The sequence below is a fragment of the Brassica napus genome, chromosome C7, assembly GCF_020379485.1.
Source record: "Brassica napus cultivar Da-Ae chromosome C7, Da-Ae, whole genome shotgun sequence".
Classification (NCBI taxonomy): domain Eukaryota; kingdom Viridiplantae; phylum Streptophyta; class Magnoliopsida; order Brassicales; family Brassicaceae; genus Brassica; species Brassica napus.
Genome location: NC_063450.1, coordinates 54,487,595 through 54,504,369, shown reverse-complemented (window position 1 = coordinate 54,504,369; position 16,775 = coordinate 54,487,595). Strand labels below are relative to the sequence as shown.

The window sequence follows — 16,775 nt, the reverse complement described above, 5'->3', positions numbered from 1 at the left end:
GCAATCTTTTAAACAATGTTTATTTTTAAATAGATAAATGTTTTTGCTTGTCCAAAAAAAAGAAGATAAATGTTTTTACACGACATTTAAATAGGATGGAAGAGTAGATAATAGGTCGTTCCTCAATAATTGAAGACTAGAGGATGTTAAATATTAATGTTTTCATGGAAATGGATCGTTGTCATAGCTTATAGCTAGATAGGATTAGGTTTATAATTGGTCTATAGTTTATTTATAGTATAATTTTGTTTTCTTTCTTCAGTTTTCTTCTGAACTCCAAACCTCGAGGCCTAGTTGTTGGTGTTTTGGGAGTCATTACAATTTGTCGTCATTCAAATTACTGATTAATTAATTAACTATCAACAATTCATTTGGTATTAGGGTATCTTCAATTAAATTAGTCCTCAAACATATGATAAATTTAAATTACTTATGTCATCATTCTCTCTCTTTTCCTTGAGTAATAAGAATTCATTGAGGTCACTGATGATGCCATGGGAAATTTTTAAACTTTTTTAATGTGTTATGAATTATCCCAAACTATACACTTGCGAATGAGTATATTTAAAATAAAATTGTTATGAAAAGACCAATACGTTTTAAATCCTCCAACCAGATCGGATTCCCTTGACTATAATAAAATATCAATATAGAACTGAGACAAATTTCATCGGACCGAAAACATGGTAAAAATCTCAAACTATAAGTTGTTTACGCACATATGAAACCAAATTATAAAGCGATTATGAAATTATGGTCCAACCAACCTAGACACTTGTACAATATACTAACCACCCATGTTCCCGGTGGCACGAGCGGTGCATTGGTGAGGTAGCTGACTATGGTGTCCACCGAATGGAAAGAAATGAAACTTCCCCTCCAAAAAAGGACCCAAAATCACGGTTCACTGAAATGAAAACCATGTAATAACTTGTTTTGTGAACCAATGAACCTCTTCCTGAACCGAATCCTGTTGCTGAGTTCCGCAAGGAGAACAAGATCCAAGATTATTGGAGCAGCTAAGAGAAAGACCTCACAGGTATTGTGCATCGTAATTGTTTTCACATTGAAAAGTGAAAACGGACAACCTGTTTCCAAGTTTCGTCATTTGTGGGTTCAATTAAACATGAATGATTGATGCTTGAATGAATAACATTTGCTGGAGTACTTCTACAACGATCTTTTCATATGGCGTTAAAATCACTTAGCAATACCGTGTGAATCATAATATAAATAGTTTTCTAATAATTTTTTTGGCAGTATAGCCAGTGAACATAAACACAAATGTGCAATATATACAATGAAATTCATTTTTCAAATTATAAAAAAAAATAACAACCACCAAGGGATGCAAATAATCATCTAAGCAAAGAATGAGAATGTCTAATCAAGCTTTGAAGAGTTTGGATGCCTTGAGCTTTGTTTAAGATATTCTTCACATTCTGTGCCATCTGTATATTATATAAACAAGAACACTTTAAACTGAAAAATAGCAAAATCTTAGTAATATGAATGTGTTATAACTTAAAAGGAAGAAACTCTATTACCTTCCCGAGACTACTACCCTTCGTGTAAGGCATTGCTTTTTGGGCTATTTGGCGATGACTTCGACTTCTTGTCCTGATCTTTGAAGAACTTTGCCACTTTCCCTCTAATTGATTCGGAAGTGTAGATTCCTATATAGATATGTACAATATATATATATATATATAGATATGTACAATATATATATATAAAGTTATTTGATATGTATAGGTAATGTAAAAAGAATAAATAAAATTTAAGACAAAAGATAAGAGAAGAATTCTGAGGATACGACATACCAAGAAAAGCACTGTTGCACAGTGCTTGAGGACCTCTAAATTCATTCGAACATCGTCAAGACTCCTGCAATTATCAACATATATATGTAATAAGACTATCTAACAAACAACGTCACATTTTTTTTTTTTTGTCATCTGTAGATTATATTAAACACAAAAACAACATTTCTTAACAACGTCACATTAAGACACACAAATATGATTAAGGTACCTGTGTTTTTGCACTCCAAGACCAAAATAGGCGGCCAAACTTGCCATCTACAACAGAATATGAAGCAAGCTTGATAAATGGATACGTTTGTTGTTCTGAATAGATTGATGTGTCATAAATTTTTAAATCTTATATTGATAGTTGATAATTTTACAAAATATATTGTAATAAACAGAAGGATTTGTATTTGTTTAAATACCATAATATTTTTTTTTTTAACTTTATATAATATTTGGTTTAAGAGATGTAAATTCACTTTTATGATTTTATCAAAATAAAAATTGTATACTATGATTCTTATAATAAAGCCTTATATTTCTTTAAAAAAGCCTTATATTTCTAATCAATCTTTTTGAAATATGACATAGGATTTGCATGGTACCTTCATGTTGCCAGCTCTTTTGCCAAACTTGTCACTTAATAAACCCAAAGAATCAATGATCCCTGAGGGTTCAGGCGCAGCTTTACCGATCTCAGCAAAAGCTTCTTTAATCCTAACGCAATCGAATCTTATAATGTTATGACCTGCCCAAATCCGACCATTCAACAAACCATAGATCTTCTCAGCCACATCTTCGAAACTTGGTGCGTCTGTGACCTTAGCCCTCGTGATTCCATCTAACCTAGACGATCGTAATGAGGCCACTGACAGGTCTTTGGGTTGTATAAGCGTTGTGAAGCTCTCTAGCTCCTCGAGTTTTCTTGGACATACGATGATGGCACCAAACTCTAGGATGTGAAAATGTTGTCCTGTTTTGTTTGGTACGTTAGTTTCTAGATCAAAGAATACGATTTCGTTGGGAAATGTTTGGATCTCCATATCAATTTTTGTTTTTTTTTTCTTATCGATTTTGTAGATCAAAAGTATGTGTATATATATTTTGGATTTTGGGGTTTATTACCTCTGATATAAGCTAACTGTAGGTTCGTGTTGGAGGTTACTTTGATGGTTATTTAGCTTCATGGAGAAAATTTTGCTGTGCAGGGTACGTAAGAATCTTTGCTTTTTCTTTATCCAAACCAAAAATAGGGTTGTTAATGAAACAATAGGGAAATTTATAGGATCAGAGAACTTTTAGTTCACTAGAAATATGAAACAACTTAGTTTAGTTTTGAGAAGAAGAATGTAGTCATTTTTTATGAAATGTAATCTTTACTATGAAACATCCAAACGATGTGGTAATAATGGGCTTTAATTTGTTGATAACACAAAACGATACTCCCTCCCTTTTAGAAAAAAGTATTTTAAAAGATGATTTTTATATTTTCAATGTACAACTTTTATGAATTAATAATGATTATAATTATAAACTTCAGAAAAATAATTGCATTTATTAAAATTATACTCTTTCTATTTTTTTTAATAGACAACATTTTAGAAGAAATTTTATGTTCCAAATTGGATGAAATTTTCAATTTTCTATGTAAAATTTATTAACAAGTTAATGTTATATAACCAAAGATAATATACATTTTATTTTATTATTGATTGAATTGTGGTTAGAGAAATAATTAATAATATTTTTTAAAAAAAATAAAAAAATAATTAAAACGACTTATATTAAAACTGAGGGGGTATTAGTTTAGAATTATGGAAAATATATTTATAACTACAGTTTAATATGTTGTATTAATATATACGAAAATTTTAAATTATGCATCATTTTGAAATAGATGAAGTATATTATATTAAGAGACCTTTTTGTGCACCAAGAAACCTAGGAGTCTGCTTACTAAAGGATCTTTCTTTTTTGTTGGCGTGACTTTTTCATCGTACAATGAAATGAGGGACTTTTTTATTTTACCAAGTAGTTGAATGGTGATAGTTAACAAATGATACTTAGGCTCCGAATGTTTTGTGCGGGATGGGAAGAACGCAGTGTGGGAGAGATAATGAATTACCATTCAACTAAACTTTTTGATTTTATTTTGTTTTAAAAAATAAATAAAAAAACAAAAAATAAAGTGCGGGATGTAATTGTACTTTGTACCGCACCCTCAATTGACAAGATGGTAATTAGGTGTGGTTAGAGATACAATAATATATATAAAGTTTTTTTATTATTACTTTTAATTACTAACATATATATAAAAATACAAATGCATTCACTTTACAAAAACTAAAGTTTAAGTGTTTATTATTTGGGTAATAAAATTAACTTTGGTTACACTAGTATAATTTTTTAATTATAAAAATATAATTTATTTAATTTTGTTTAAAGATAATATACACTTGACAAAAAAAAAAGTTTAAAGATAATATACACAACTTTGGCAGTCTTTATATATTAAACAAAAAAAGTAAATATAATTTGACGGGGTTAAGATATATAATTTTATGATAAATAAAATATTTATTTAAATCATATTTTTATCATTAAATTTTTAATTTATAAAATATAAATAGTATTATATGTATCCCGCTGAAGTTATTATATATTTTACCATCATATACTGTTTTGATTGCTTTTTAGATGAACCGCAGTTGTCCTGCAGTATGCATTTCTCTCGCATAAACCGCACTTAAACAGTACCTCAATACCGACATAATTTTTCAGATACATATTTTGCTTAAATAATGGCAGAGACATGAAGATTCAACACATAAGGAAAGACTGATTTTTATACCGATTTGGATGATTTGGAAACAGTTGAGGTAGCAGATGAATGACATATGAAGCAATAATAGATAATATTGCAAATATGTTATGGGAAAATCAATAAAATAAATTTATTTTCTGATTGTAATTTATTTGTACTTTAAAAATATGTAAAATATATTTATAATATCAAGTAGAATATTAGTTTATATTTTTTTAGCACTATTTAGTTTATAAACACCATTCAAGTATTTTCCCGCACTTTTTATTATTTTGGTCACCATTCACATATTTTTTTAAACCATTTCTTTTAGACTAAGCGCACTTGTCCCGCAGTATGCGTTTCTCTGACATAAACCGCACTTAAACCGCACCGTACTAACCAATCCGCTTGTCGCGCACCGCCCAACCCGCTGTTACCATTCGAAGCCTTAATACCATGGTGCATCATTGATTTCACTTATATTTTTAAAATAGTAACCATGAGCAAGCTAATCAATTAATGCTTGTACTTGGTTGAAACGATTTTCTTGAGTCCTTGACCCTTATAAGCTTCAATTGGACCAAAACCATTCAAATTTGATCTTTTATTGTTAATAATTATTTGGAATTATGTACATCTAGCAAATTTCACAAATCATGTAATGTTATCGCTTTAGTGATTCGATCCACCAAGGATGCACTTTTTTTAAATAGTCTTTAACTTTAAAGCTAACACAATTATAGGTTTTCAAAAACACAAGCGTGAAAATATGTTTTAGTGGATTAAAAACACATTCTTAACAAATCTGATCGGAGATTAATCGTCGTTTACATAGATTGAGGATTAATAAATTTATAAATGTCCCAATTTAGTTAGCTGCTCCAATTTTATGAAACTTAATATTAAGAGTATAACTATTATGGGATTGCTAAAGCAAAAGTTGAAAGCCGTACGTGTAGAAGCATCAAACACACTCGACTTTTATGACTTGAGAAGTTGATGAGGTACATATGATATTCTATTCTATTTATTTTGTTGAGAAAAGTCGAAATTTTATACGGTTTTAATATGCCTTTTTTCAAGAAACATATCACAACATTCGATGAATACTTGATACCTTTAATGAATAATTCAGTTAAAAAAAAAACATTCGATGAATACTTGTAATGTTTGATTTTGGTTTCAGATTGGGACACCATGGTTTGATGGAGTAGAAGGTGTTACTCAATGTCCAATTCTTCCTGGAGAAATCTTCACATACTTTTTTATCAAAAAAAAAAAATCTTCACATACCAGTTCGTCGTTGATAGAGTAAAAAAAAAAATCATAAACTCGCAAATTAATTTTCAATCCTTCTTTATTTTTATATGTTAATTTTGTGTTACGTTTTTATTTTATTTTAATTTGCTCTGTACCCTGGGACATACATGTATCATTCACACTATGGGATGCAGAGATAATCTGGATTAATAGGAATGATTCGATATATATGTATATCAAACAAAAAACAGGTAATATTTTCATGTGAATCTGAAATTGAAATCTCTATAGATACATGTCAGTATTGTATAAAAACAAGAGTATTGTCACACAAAAAAAGAACTATTGTAGTTTATTTAAAAAATAAATTAAAAGAAATAATAAATATCCAACCGTTGGATTATTGTACCGTTGGATCTCTATTATTCCTTTGAAATAAATATCTCATCCTACAGAAATACTAATACTTTTCTAAAGGAAATATTTATTCAACGGTACAATAATTTACTGCAGGAGGAGATATTTATTTTAACGGTACAATAATTTATTGCAGGAGGAGATATTTATTTCAACGGAACATGAGGAGATATTTAAGTTTTCAACGGTACAATAATTTATCTATAAATTTCTCAGGCTCCGTGCAGTTTGATACAACTCTTGAACGGATACATCAGCCTCAAGGAGCACAAAACGATGCTTGATCAAGAGAAAGAGACTCGTGTTCAAAATCTATGCAGGATGGTTGCTTCTACTTGTCAACCAAACAACATTTGGCGTCTCTCCTCCAGGTACTACTACTACTTACCTTCTTTTTTGGGGTTATTAGTTATTACAAACTGGATTGCTCACTCTATGTTAGCTTGTCTTGACATTCATTGTCTGATTTTAGAGATAGTTGTTATCATCCATTTTTGTTTTGCAATCTGTGTATATAAAAGGTTTCTTTGTTGTGCCCAAAGTCGAGACATTCACTGTCTGATTTTAGAGAGATAGTTGCTATCATCCATTATGGTTTTGCAATCCGTGTATATAAAAGGTTTCTTTGTTGTTCCCAGAGTCTCACTCATTTCAAAGATGAGATAGATAGAATTACCTCATCTTTCATTTTTTAATGGCATCTTCTTGTTTCATACCAGCATCATTGCTAGGAAACAACAAAGTTGGGAATTTCACAGCACCTTCTAGCAGTCAGAATTTCTTTTAAGTCCCTAACTAAATGTTGTGTTCTTTATTACAGGGGAGGAAAAAAGATTCACCGAGCTGCTAGGAGCTGGTCTATAACCAAAAAGTGAAATCTTTTTCCTAGGAGCTGCTCTCTGTTTCTAGTAAAGGTCCCTTTGTACTGCAAAGTTTTATTCTTACATCTCATATTAACACCCCTTTATTCTTTTAAGTCCCTAACTAAATGTTGTTTTCTTTATTACAGGGGAGGAAAAAAGATTCACCGAGCTGCTAACTACTTGACGTTTCGGACATAACCCAAACAGTGTTGTATCTAAAGTGATCTTATATCAAAACTGGCAAAGTGTTTGTTTACAATATCAGACGTGTCAGTGACTTTAATACGTTTACAAGATCACCCCCTTTATTCTTTTATTTGTTGTCAGTGACTTTAATATGTTTACAAGATCACCCCTTTATTCTTTTATTTTTTTAATTTTTTTTTTAATTTTTTAGTTTTATTAAGAAGACGCTAATATTTTTAATATACTTTAATAACAATTATTTTTATTTATTTATTTAACAAGTTTTAAACTATTATAATATTTATTTTGCATTGGGTTTATATGTTATAAAATATATGTATATATAATAATACAATTTACAACTAACTTATACCAATCGCATTTTTAAAGAAAAAAAACTACAGATAAAATTTATAACCATAGCAAAACATTTTACAGCAATAATTTTTCAGATAAAAAAGTAAAGCAACAGTATTACCGATAAACCCCAAAACGTTTTATTAGGGGTATATTAGATTAGGAGTATTAAGGATATAAGTAGTCCATAGATTAAGAGGAATTATATATTATGGGCATATCAGATTAGAGGCATTATAGATTAAGCGTATTATAGATTAGGGGTATATGGAATTATGAATATTAGAGATTAGGGGTATTACAGATTATGAGGATTAACCCTAAAAACCCTACCTAACCCTAAACCTAACTAACCCTAAACCCTATTTAAAACCAAAACCCTATTTAAACTCTAAACCCTATCTAAACCCTAACTAACCCTAAACCCTACCTAACCCTAAACCCTAAACCCTACCTAACCCTAAACCCTACGTAACCCTAAACCCTATCTAACCCTAAACCCTACCTAACCCTAAACCCTAAACCCTACCCAACCCTAAACCCTACCTAACCCTAAACCCTATCTAACCCTAAACCCTACCTAACCCTAAACCGTAGACCTAGAGGGTACCCAAGAAAAACTCTTATAATTTTTTTTTTTTCAAAGTTTAGAACAAATATTTTATATAAGTAGAATGATCATGAAAACTTATGTATGAATTTGTGATAACAAATAAAATATATTGTCATGTCATTAAAATCGTTAGAGATAATATCTATTATTTACTTTACTTTATAAAATATATTGATCACTAAGTTTCTCTTAATCAATATAGCTATTATAAAACAAAATAAAACATTTCTCTTTAACTTTTTAACTTTTTCAAAGTTTATAAGAAATATTTTATATATTTAAAATAATCATGAACACTTACGCGTAAATTCGTGATAACAAATAGAATAAATTATCTTGTCATTAATATGTCCAAAGATAATGTACAATTTATTTTATTATTGGTTAAATTGTGGTTAGATAAATAATTAATGATATTTTTTAAAAATGTAAAAGAATAATTATTTTCTTAATCTATGTGCACAATCGTAAAACGACTTATAGTAAAAATTGAGGGGGTATTAGTTTAGAATTGTTGAAAATATATAATTTCAAAAAGTTATGTATTTATAACTACAATTTAATATATTATATTAATATATACGAAAATTTAAATTATGCATCATTTTGAAATAGATAAATATATTATATTAAGAGACTTTTTTTGTGCACCAAGAGATCTAGGAGGTCTGCTTACTAAAGATCTTTCTTTTTTGTTGGCGTGACCTTTTCATCATACAATGAAACGAGGGACTTTTTTATTTTACCAAGTAGTTGAATGGTGATAGTTAACAAATGATACTTAAATACCATGGTGCATCATTGATGTCACTTATATTTTAAAATAGTAACCATAAGCAAGCTAATCAATTAATGCTTGTACTTGGTTGAAACGATTTTCTTAAGTCCTTGACCCTTATAAGCTTCAATTGGACCAAAACCATTCAAATTTTATCTTTTATTGTTAATAATTATTTGGAATTATGTACACCTAGCAAATTTCACAAATCATGTAATGTTATCGCTTTAGTGATTCGATCCACCAAGGATGCACTTTTTATTAATAGTCTTTTGTTAGGATAATGATGTATCATTATCAAGATAATCATGTTTTAAGATAACTATTGTATTTATCTTGTAGATAACTATGAGCATGTGATAAAGTCGACTTGGCTCTATCTCGTGATCTCGACTTGTATAAATAGAGATATGTAGACATCAATAAACTTAAGCTTTCTACAATACAAATATTATATCTTTAACTTTAAAGCTAACACAATCAGAAGTTTCAAAAACACAAGCGTGAAAATATGTTTTAGTGGGATGAAAAACACATTCTTAACAAATCTGATCGGAGATTAATTGCAGTTTACATAGATTGAGGATTAATATATTCATAAATTGTCCCCCAATTTAATTAGGTGCTCCAATTTTATGAAACTTAATATTAAGAGTATAACTATTATGGGATTGCTAAAGAAAAAGTTGAAAGCCGTGTAGAAGCATCAAACACACTCGACTTTTATGACTTGAGAAGTTGATAAGGTACATATGATATTCTATTCTATTTATTTTTCTGAGAAAAGTCGATGTATTATTAGAATTACCGCCAAATCATAGAAAAGTATTACGCGTTTTTCCTCTAATGTTTCGCTAAAAAGGCAAGTGGTTTATCTTTAATCACATGACATGCAATGGACCAACCTGCCAACTAGGAATTAAAACCCTGGTTCGAACACCGCTGGCCACACGGATATGAGATATTGCTTTCGGCTCATTTGAATGCCCAGGGGAGGATCTATCTGTGGGTTGTACCTCCACCCGGGGGTTAGGTCTCTATCTTTAATAGACCCGGATTTAACTATTTTTTTCAAAAAAAAAACTAGGAATTAATATATCATTTTATCTTGGGGTCAAATAAGTTTTCATTTATAACGTAACCTGAATTTTACGCTGGTTTGAAATATGTAAAATTTTAACAGATGTTTTGATGTCAATAGAGAAAATAACAAAGAAAAATCAATGAAGACTTTCAAAATATGATCCATTTGTAGAATTTTCTTATAAAAACAACCCGCGGACAACTGTCTTCTACTTCACATGACCTATCATTATGTATAAAGTATAATATATATACATGCATTAGTAATAACACAACAAGAATCTCATCGATCTTTGTTATGTAGTACTATTTCTTAAATCAAGTGTTCGTTGGAAAATGTTCCACTGAAATAACAGCTTCTTTATCTTCTTTAGTACAGATTCTTGGACACACAACCAAGAAAATGATGAGATCCTGTAGATTTTCTGACACAAGTCATGTCTTCACTCTTATGGTCATCTGTTTCATCACCCTGTTCTCTTCTTCCGTCCACGGTCAGGGAAAGATCCGGCGATTCAAGTGGGAAGTGAAGTACGAGCTTAAATCACCTGATTGTTTTGAGAAGCTAGTCATTACAATAAATGGGCAGTTTCCAGGTCCTACCATCAAAGCTCAACAAGGTGACACCATTATCGTCGAGCTCAAGAATAGCTTCATGACTGAAAATGCTGTTGTCCATTGGCATGGAATCAGACAGGTACGTACACAATCCTAGTCAAAATTTTATACGGTTTTAATATGCCTTTTTTCAAGAAACATATCACAACATTCGATGAATACTTGATACCTTTAATGAATAATTCAGTTAAAAAAAAAAAAAAAAAAAACATTCGATGAATACTTGTAATGTTTGATTTTGGTTTCAGATTAGGACACCATGGTTTGATGGAGTAGAAGGTGTTACTCAATGTCCAATTCTTCCTGGAGAAATCTTCACATACCAGTTCGTCGTTGATAGAGTAAAAAAAAATCATAAACTCGCAAATTAATTATCAATCCTTCTTTATTTTTGTATGTTAATTTTGTGTTACGTTTTTATTTTATTGTAATTTGCTCTGTAGCCTGGGACATACATGTATCATTCACACTATGGGATGCAGAGAGAATCTGGACTAATAGGAATGATTCGAGTTTCTCCTCCAAGTACAGAACCTGAACCGTTTACATACGATTATGACCGGAGCCTTTTGTTAACCGATTGGTATCACAAAGGCATGTCTGAGAAAGCCACTGGTTTAGCATCCATACCCTTTAAATGGGTTGGTGAGCCACAGGTGAATGAATCTCCATATAAGTCAGATTCTTAGTTTTTGAGCGACCTAATTGTTTTTTTTGGATGTTGAAATATCAGTCGCTTATGATACAAGGAAGAGGAAGATTCAACTGCACAAACAACCTGATGACTCCTCAGCGCTCGGAAGCTGAAGTATGTAACGCTTCACACGCTGATTGTTCACGTCTTGTCCTCACGGTGATCCCCGGGAAGACATACCGGCTTCGTATTGGTAGCTTGACGTCTCTCTCTGCTCTCAGTTTCCAAATCGAGGTAACCTATCTTGTGATGCAAGCAACCATTTTCGTTCCATTCTGTTTTTATGAGTGAAATTGAACTTCAGGGACATAACTTGACGGTAGTCGAAGCCGATGGACACTACGTTGAACCATTCACTGTGAGGAATCTCTTCATATACTCCGGAGAAACTTATTCCGTGCTTCTCAAGTCAGATCAAAACCCTAGCCGAAACTATTGGATCACCACAAGCATCGTTAGCCGTCCAGAGAAAACTCCACCAGCAACAGCTGTACTCAACTACCACCCGAATCACCCACGTAAGCATCCTCCGACGCCGGCATCCTCCAATTTTCGGCCGGCATGGAACGACACGCGCCACCGTCTTGCACAAAGCGTAGCAATCAAGGCACGTAAAGGATTCTTGCACGCGCCGCCGGAGAATTCGGACAAAGTGATTGTGCTCTTGAATACACAGAACAAAGTTAACGGATACATGCGGTGGTCGGTCAACAACGTTTCCTACCAACACCCTACAACGCCATACTTAATCGCATCAAAGCATAATCTCACAAACGCATTTGACTGGCGTTTCACGCCGCCGGAGAGTTACGATTCTAAAAGCTACGACATATTTGCCGTACCCTCAAACGCTAACGCCACGATAAGCGACGGTATCTACCGCTTGAAGTTCAACTCCACTGTGGACGTGGTTTTACAGAACGCTAATACGATGAGCGTTAACAATAGTGAAACGCACCCGTGGCATTTACACGGTCATGATTTTTGGGTGCTTGGGTATGGTGAAGGGAAATTTAACGAATCGGAGGATCCCAAAAGGTATAATCTGGTCGACCCGATTATGAAAAACACGGTTGCGGTACAACCGTATGGCTGGACCGCTCTGCGTTTTAGAGCGGATAATCCTGGCGTTTGGGCGTTTCACTGCCATATTGAGTCGCATTTTTTCATGGGAATGAGGATTGTGTTCGAGTCTGGGATCGATAGGGTTGCTAATTTGCCTTCTTCTATCATGGGTTGTGGTCAGGCTAAACGCTGAAATATGTTATATTAAATCTTTGGTTATTTTTGTAAGGCCAAAATAGATGGAAATTATTATTTTTTTCTTATTGTTTTTATGCCTTTTAGATTTATAATATGTATGTTGCTAAAAAAAAAAGATTTATAATATGTATTAATAATAGGAATTCAAAAACAATGTGAAAGATGTGTCTTTTTATAGTAAACATTGCATTAATTTTTATGAAATTGGTTAAAATATAAAGGAGATTATTTTTTTCATAAAAATATATATGTCTTTTTATAAAGATATGTATTTCCATAAAGATGCCTTTTTATGTAAAAAAATTACATTGATGAGTTTTAAGAGATTGTGTAATTTTTTTTTGTTGTTTTATAATAATTTTATAGATTTTAAAAGTTATAATTTTGCTCAACTATGTGTTTTTATTGTAAAAACCGCATAGAGTTGTAAATGATTAAAATGTTTGATGAAACATTTTTTAATCTTAAAATTTACATAAGTTTTTAATGAGTTATTTATTTGTTTATATCACATGGAGTCACGATAAAGTTACATAAGGTAATGGAGTCACCATAAAGTAAAAAAAAATGTCATTTTATAGTAATTTTAATTTAATAGATTTTAAAAGTTATAATTTTGCCCAACTATGTGTTGTTATTGTAAAAACCGCTACGCATAGAGTTTGTAAATGATTTCCCAAAATGTTTGATGATACATTTTTTAATCTTAAAATTTACATAATGAGTTATTTATTTGTTTTTTGTTTTTACCGTAAGGTTAGTTACAGACGAACACCTGAATCTTGTAGGGTTTGGTTCGCCGGTGGAGGAGAAGATCGGAGATGGAGAGAATACACGTCTCAATCAGACCTCGTCCGATTTCGAGGGAGGACGCGAAGGAGAGTCCGTGGAAGATCTCTTCCAATTCGATTTTCATAACCCATCACTCTTTTCTCTTTGGTAACTTTTCTTCCTCGTTCCTCTCTCTCCATCTTTTCCCGAAATTTTCATGATCTCTCTATCTCTCTCTCTCTTGCAACAACAACAACAGATATGATTTTCAGAGAAGATTGTAAAACTGTTAGCTTATATAAAGTCACAACACAAAGAACACACAGAATATAGCTTAAACATAACCAAATTGCTATTTGAGTGATAGATGATAGGAAGGATTGTCCAGGAGCATATGCGTAACGATCTCTCAGATAATAAATATGAAAAAATAGATTGGATATTTGAAAGGTTTTAAAGAAAAAGACAAGACTCTAGCCTCAGAAAAAAAAAAAAACACACACACAAGTCCAAACTAATTGTTCTTATCAGTTCCACTTTTGAGCAGCCAGATCGATAATAGTGATTTCGTCGACATCGATGAGTTTGACGCGATTAGGACGCATGTGGCGAACAGAGGAAGCAGGGACACAGAAAGATTCAGACCTTGTGAGGAAAATGCAGAGATCACCAATATCTTGAGTGTAAACAGCGTTACCTTGTTCGTCAATCTTGAACACCATTAAAGCTTTTGTTTCCATTCTCTCTATGCCGTAGATGGTCTTGGCCGTCCTTTTGTACCACTTAACCATGAAAGTTTCACCGGTGGTTCTTGACTCCACCAAGTGTTCACTTGTGTTGCTCGAGTACAGAAGCTCCCGCTTGGCCTTACTCAGCTCCGGAAGGTTTTGAAATTGAATTCTCTGAATCTTTGGTGTGTACTTGTGTTTGCCGAGATCCCATGATCCAACAAGGTGGCCTCCAGATCCGACAATGCGAAACATGTCCTCTTTCTCCGAATACATGACAGGGGAGGAAAAGAAACAAGGGTTTGAGATTCTGATGTTGATCCACTCGCGATCGGCGTTGCTTTGAGCCGGTTTACAAATGCTTAGTTGAGGTCCCCAGAACTTGACAGCCACAGCACACTCCTCTTTCAACGGAGAAGATGAGGAGATTGCCACGTTGGTGGCCATTTGGGCTTGGCATAGAGGCAGAGTTTCATGAGGAGGTAAAAAAATGGTTCTCGCCTGTCCAGGAATCTTCCCCGGGTGTTCCCGGAGACGCACAATGCCGTGCACCAAAGACGTTATCCATCCATTGGATGTTCCTATCATTTTCGTTACCTCCATAAAATTACTAGGCCTCTCGTAATCAAGAGCATCCATGTCACCATCCCTCCTGAACACGACTCTTACGAGATGTGGTCTACAAGGATCAGCGCAGAAGATGGTTAAAGGAAGGGTTTGTGATTGCGGCAATGAAGCAGATGAGAAACCATTAGAGTGGTGAAGAGGAGAGCATCTTACCAACACTGGTTTCCGCAAGCATAGCTTCGGGGGCTGGTTGAGAATCAGAGACATGAATAGTTTTAGTAAAGAAAGGAAACCCTAATTGCTCACATTAATACATATGAAGGGACTTGCGCACCAAGTTTTCCTTCTTGACATTAATTAACCCTAATTCTAATTTGTTTCATTTTTCTATATACCGTCGTATATCCTCTCTGATTTCAACAGAGCAGACTTTTAAACATTTATGGCAATATTTTGAAAACCGGGGAAGATAATGAAGCGGTTAAGTATATCAGTTAGGCCGGGTATTTTACTATGCAGGTCCTAGTAATATGTCTACTTTTGATTCTTGCAGAAAGAGAAACATAATCTGTTTGATTTTTACGATTTTATAAATTGGTATTTGTTTTTCATGATTAGTGTTATATTTTAGATGCGTCTTCATGTAATTAATTGTATTTAAAAGATCTGAACCGAATCGAGTAATATGACTACTTTTTCGTACAAATAGCCAAACCTATTTCAGATACACTGCTTATTTTTGATATTTTAGGTTCTTGTCCTTGTTCGGAAATTCTCTAGGCGCTACGCATACAGCACATCTGGGTTTAACGATTTATTGAAAAATAGAAAAAAATCGGGAAGTACATGGGAAAGGAATTTTTTGTACTTTTATACATATATGCTACCACATTTTATACATATAAACTAACATTTTAAGTTGTAGTCGGCTATATATTTATGGTTTTATAAAACGTATTTACTAGCCAAAGTGGTAAATGCCCAATCGTAAATTGGGCAAGAGAAACAGATTGATAAAAATATTTAAGTGTCTGGTTATATATTTATAGTTTCATAGGCGTAGAAAGGTTCGTTACAGCTAAAGTGGTTTATGCAGCGTTACTGACTTTATAAGGGACTAGGTTCGACACTCATTGAGCATACAGTTATGTAAATTTGTACTCATTTATTTAATAAGAGCAATATAGTAATTCCGTAGTCATCTTCTTCCCAGACCCTATTATTTTTCCTGTTTGTGGCCGTCATTGTTTTCAGTTTAGCTTCCAACGGTTTCATCACAGAATCAATTAGATTTAACATTTACAAAGTAAAATACACACTCTCACGTGTTTCCAATCCAGAGACTAACAAATATGCATGTTTTTCTAGTGCTTACCAGATTTGAACAAAACAGTGTTTCAATTCGACTCTCGTGTTCTCTTATTCTACGTTCTAAGTGGATATTCCGCAGTTAACTGTTCAGTACAACCGAATTGATCATAATCGATGCGCTCATCATCCGTGGAGCGTTTATGCGGTCGCAAAATCGGTATCGTAGCCGCATTTTTTAATAGAGGACTTCTTATACATTAGAACCCGAACTTATCCAGACTCGAGAAAACCCAACTTGAACCCCACACATAAATTAAAATATCCAAAGAGTTTAATTTCAAAATCCAAAAAACCTATATCTTAAAAAGACAATCTGTACCTGAATGGCTACTCGATATCTATTCCTAAATGATTTTGTACCCAAAAAAAAAAAAAATTCTATGTGTTTGGCTAAATTAAGTGAAACAGAAAAATAATTATTTAATAAAATAGTTATATGGGATGACATTTTCGAGATGATACAGACGCACTTGTTTTGTGAACCAATGAACCTCTTCCTCGGATTTGAACCGAATCCTGTTGCTGAGTTCCGCAAGGAGAACAAGATCCAAGATTATTGGAGCAGCTAAGAGAAAGTCCTCACAGGTGT

At 32.7% G+C, this 16,775-nt stretch overlaps 3 protein-coding genes and 1 long non-coding RNA gene across 4 annotated transcripts; 2 read left to right on the top strand and 2 right to left on the bottom strand.

Annotated features, from left to right (window-relative positions):
- Positions 1 to 1,168: 1,168 nt before the first annotated feature.
- On the bottom strand, positions 1,169 to 3,629 carry LOC106409725 (protein NEN4-like). Its single transcript, XM_048763453.1, has 5 exons — positions 2,417 to 3,629; positions 2,035 to 2,081; positions 1,824 to 1,887; positions 1,548 to 1,676; positions 1,169 to 1,451 (listed from the first exon to the last, which is right to left on the bottom strand). The coding sequence occupies exons 1-5, from the start codon at positions 2,852 to 2,854 to the stop codon at positions 1,359 to 1,361; spliced, it is 771 nt and encodes a 256-aa protein (XP_048619410.1). The 5' UTR covers positions 2,855 to 3,629; the 3' UTR covers positions 1,169 to 1,358.
- A 2,836-nt stretch (positions 3,630 to 6,465) lies between these two features.
- On the top strand, positions 6,466 to 7,517 carry LOC106407696. The gene is made up of 3 exons (XR_001281878.3): positions 6,466 to 6,665; positions 7,115 to 7,208; positions 7,304 to 7,517. It is a non-coding gene; the product is annotated as an uncharacterized LOC106407696 (long non-coding RNA).
- Positions 7,518 to 10,393: 2,876 nt separating this feature from the next.
- Positions 10,394 to 12,814, top strand: LOC106407695 (L-ascorbate oxidase). Its single transcript, XM_048763452.1, has 5 exons — positions 10,394 to 10,871; positions 11,041 to 11,133; positions 11,236 to 11,448; positions 11,526 to 11,720; positions 11,791 to 12,814. Exons 1-5 carry the CDS (start codon positions 10,578 to 10,580, stop codon positions 12,742 to 12,744), a joined length of 1,749 nt encoding a protein of 582 aa, XP_048619409.1. The 5' UTR covers positions 10,394 to 10,577; the 3' UTR covers positions 12,745 to 12,814.
- Positions 12,815 to 14,047: 1,233 nt separating this feature from the next.
- On the bottom strand, positions 14,048 to 15,082 carry LOC106409709. The gene has a single exon (XM_013850283.3). The coding sequence runs from the start codon at positions 15,080 to 15,082 to the stop codon at positions 14,048 to 14,050; it is 1,035 nt and encodes a 344-aa protein (XP_013705737.2).
- Positions 15,083 to 16,775: the final 1,693 nt, after the last annotated feature.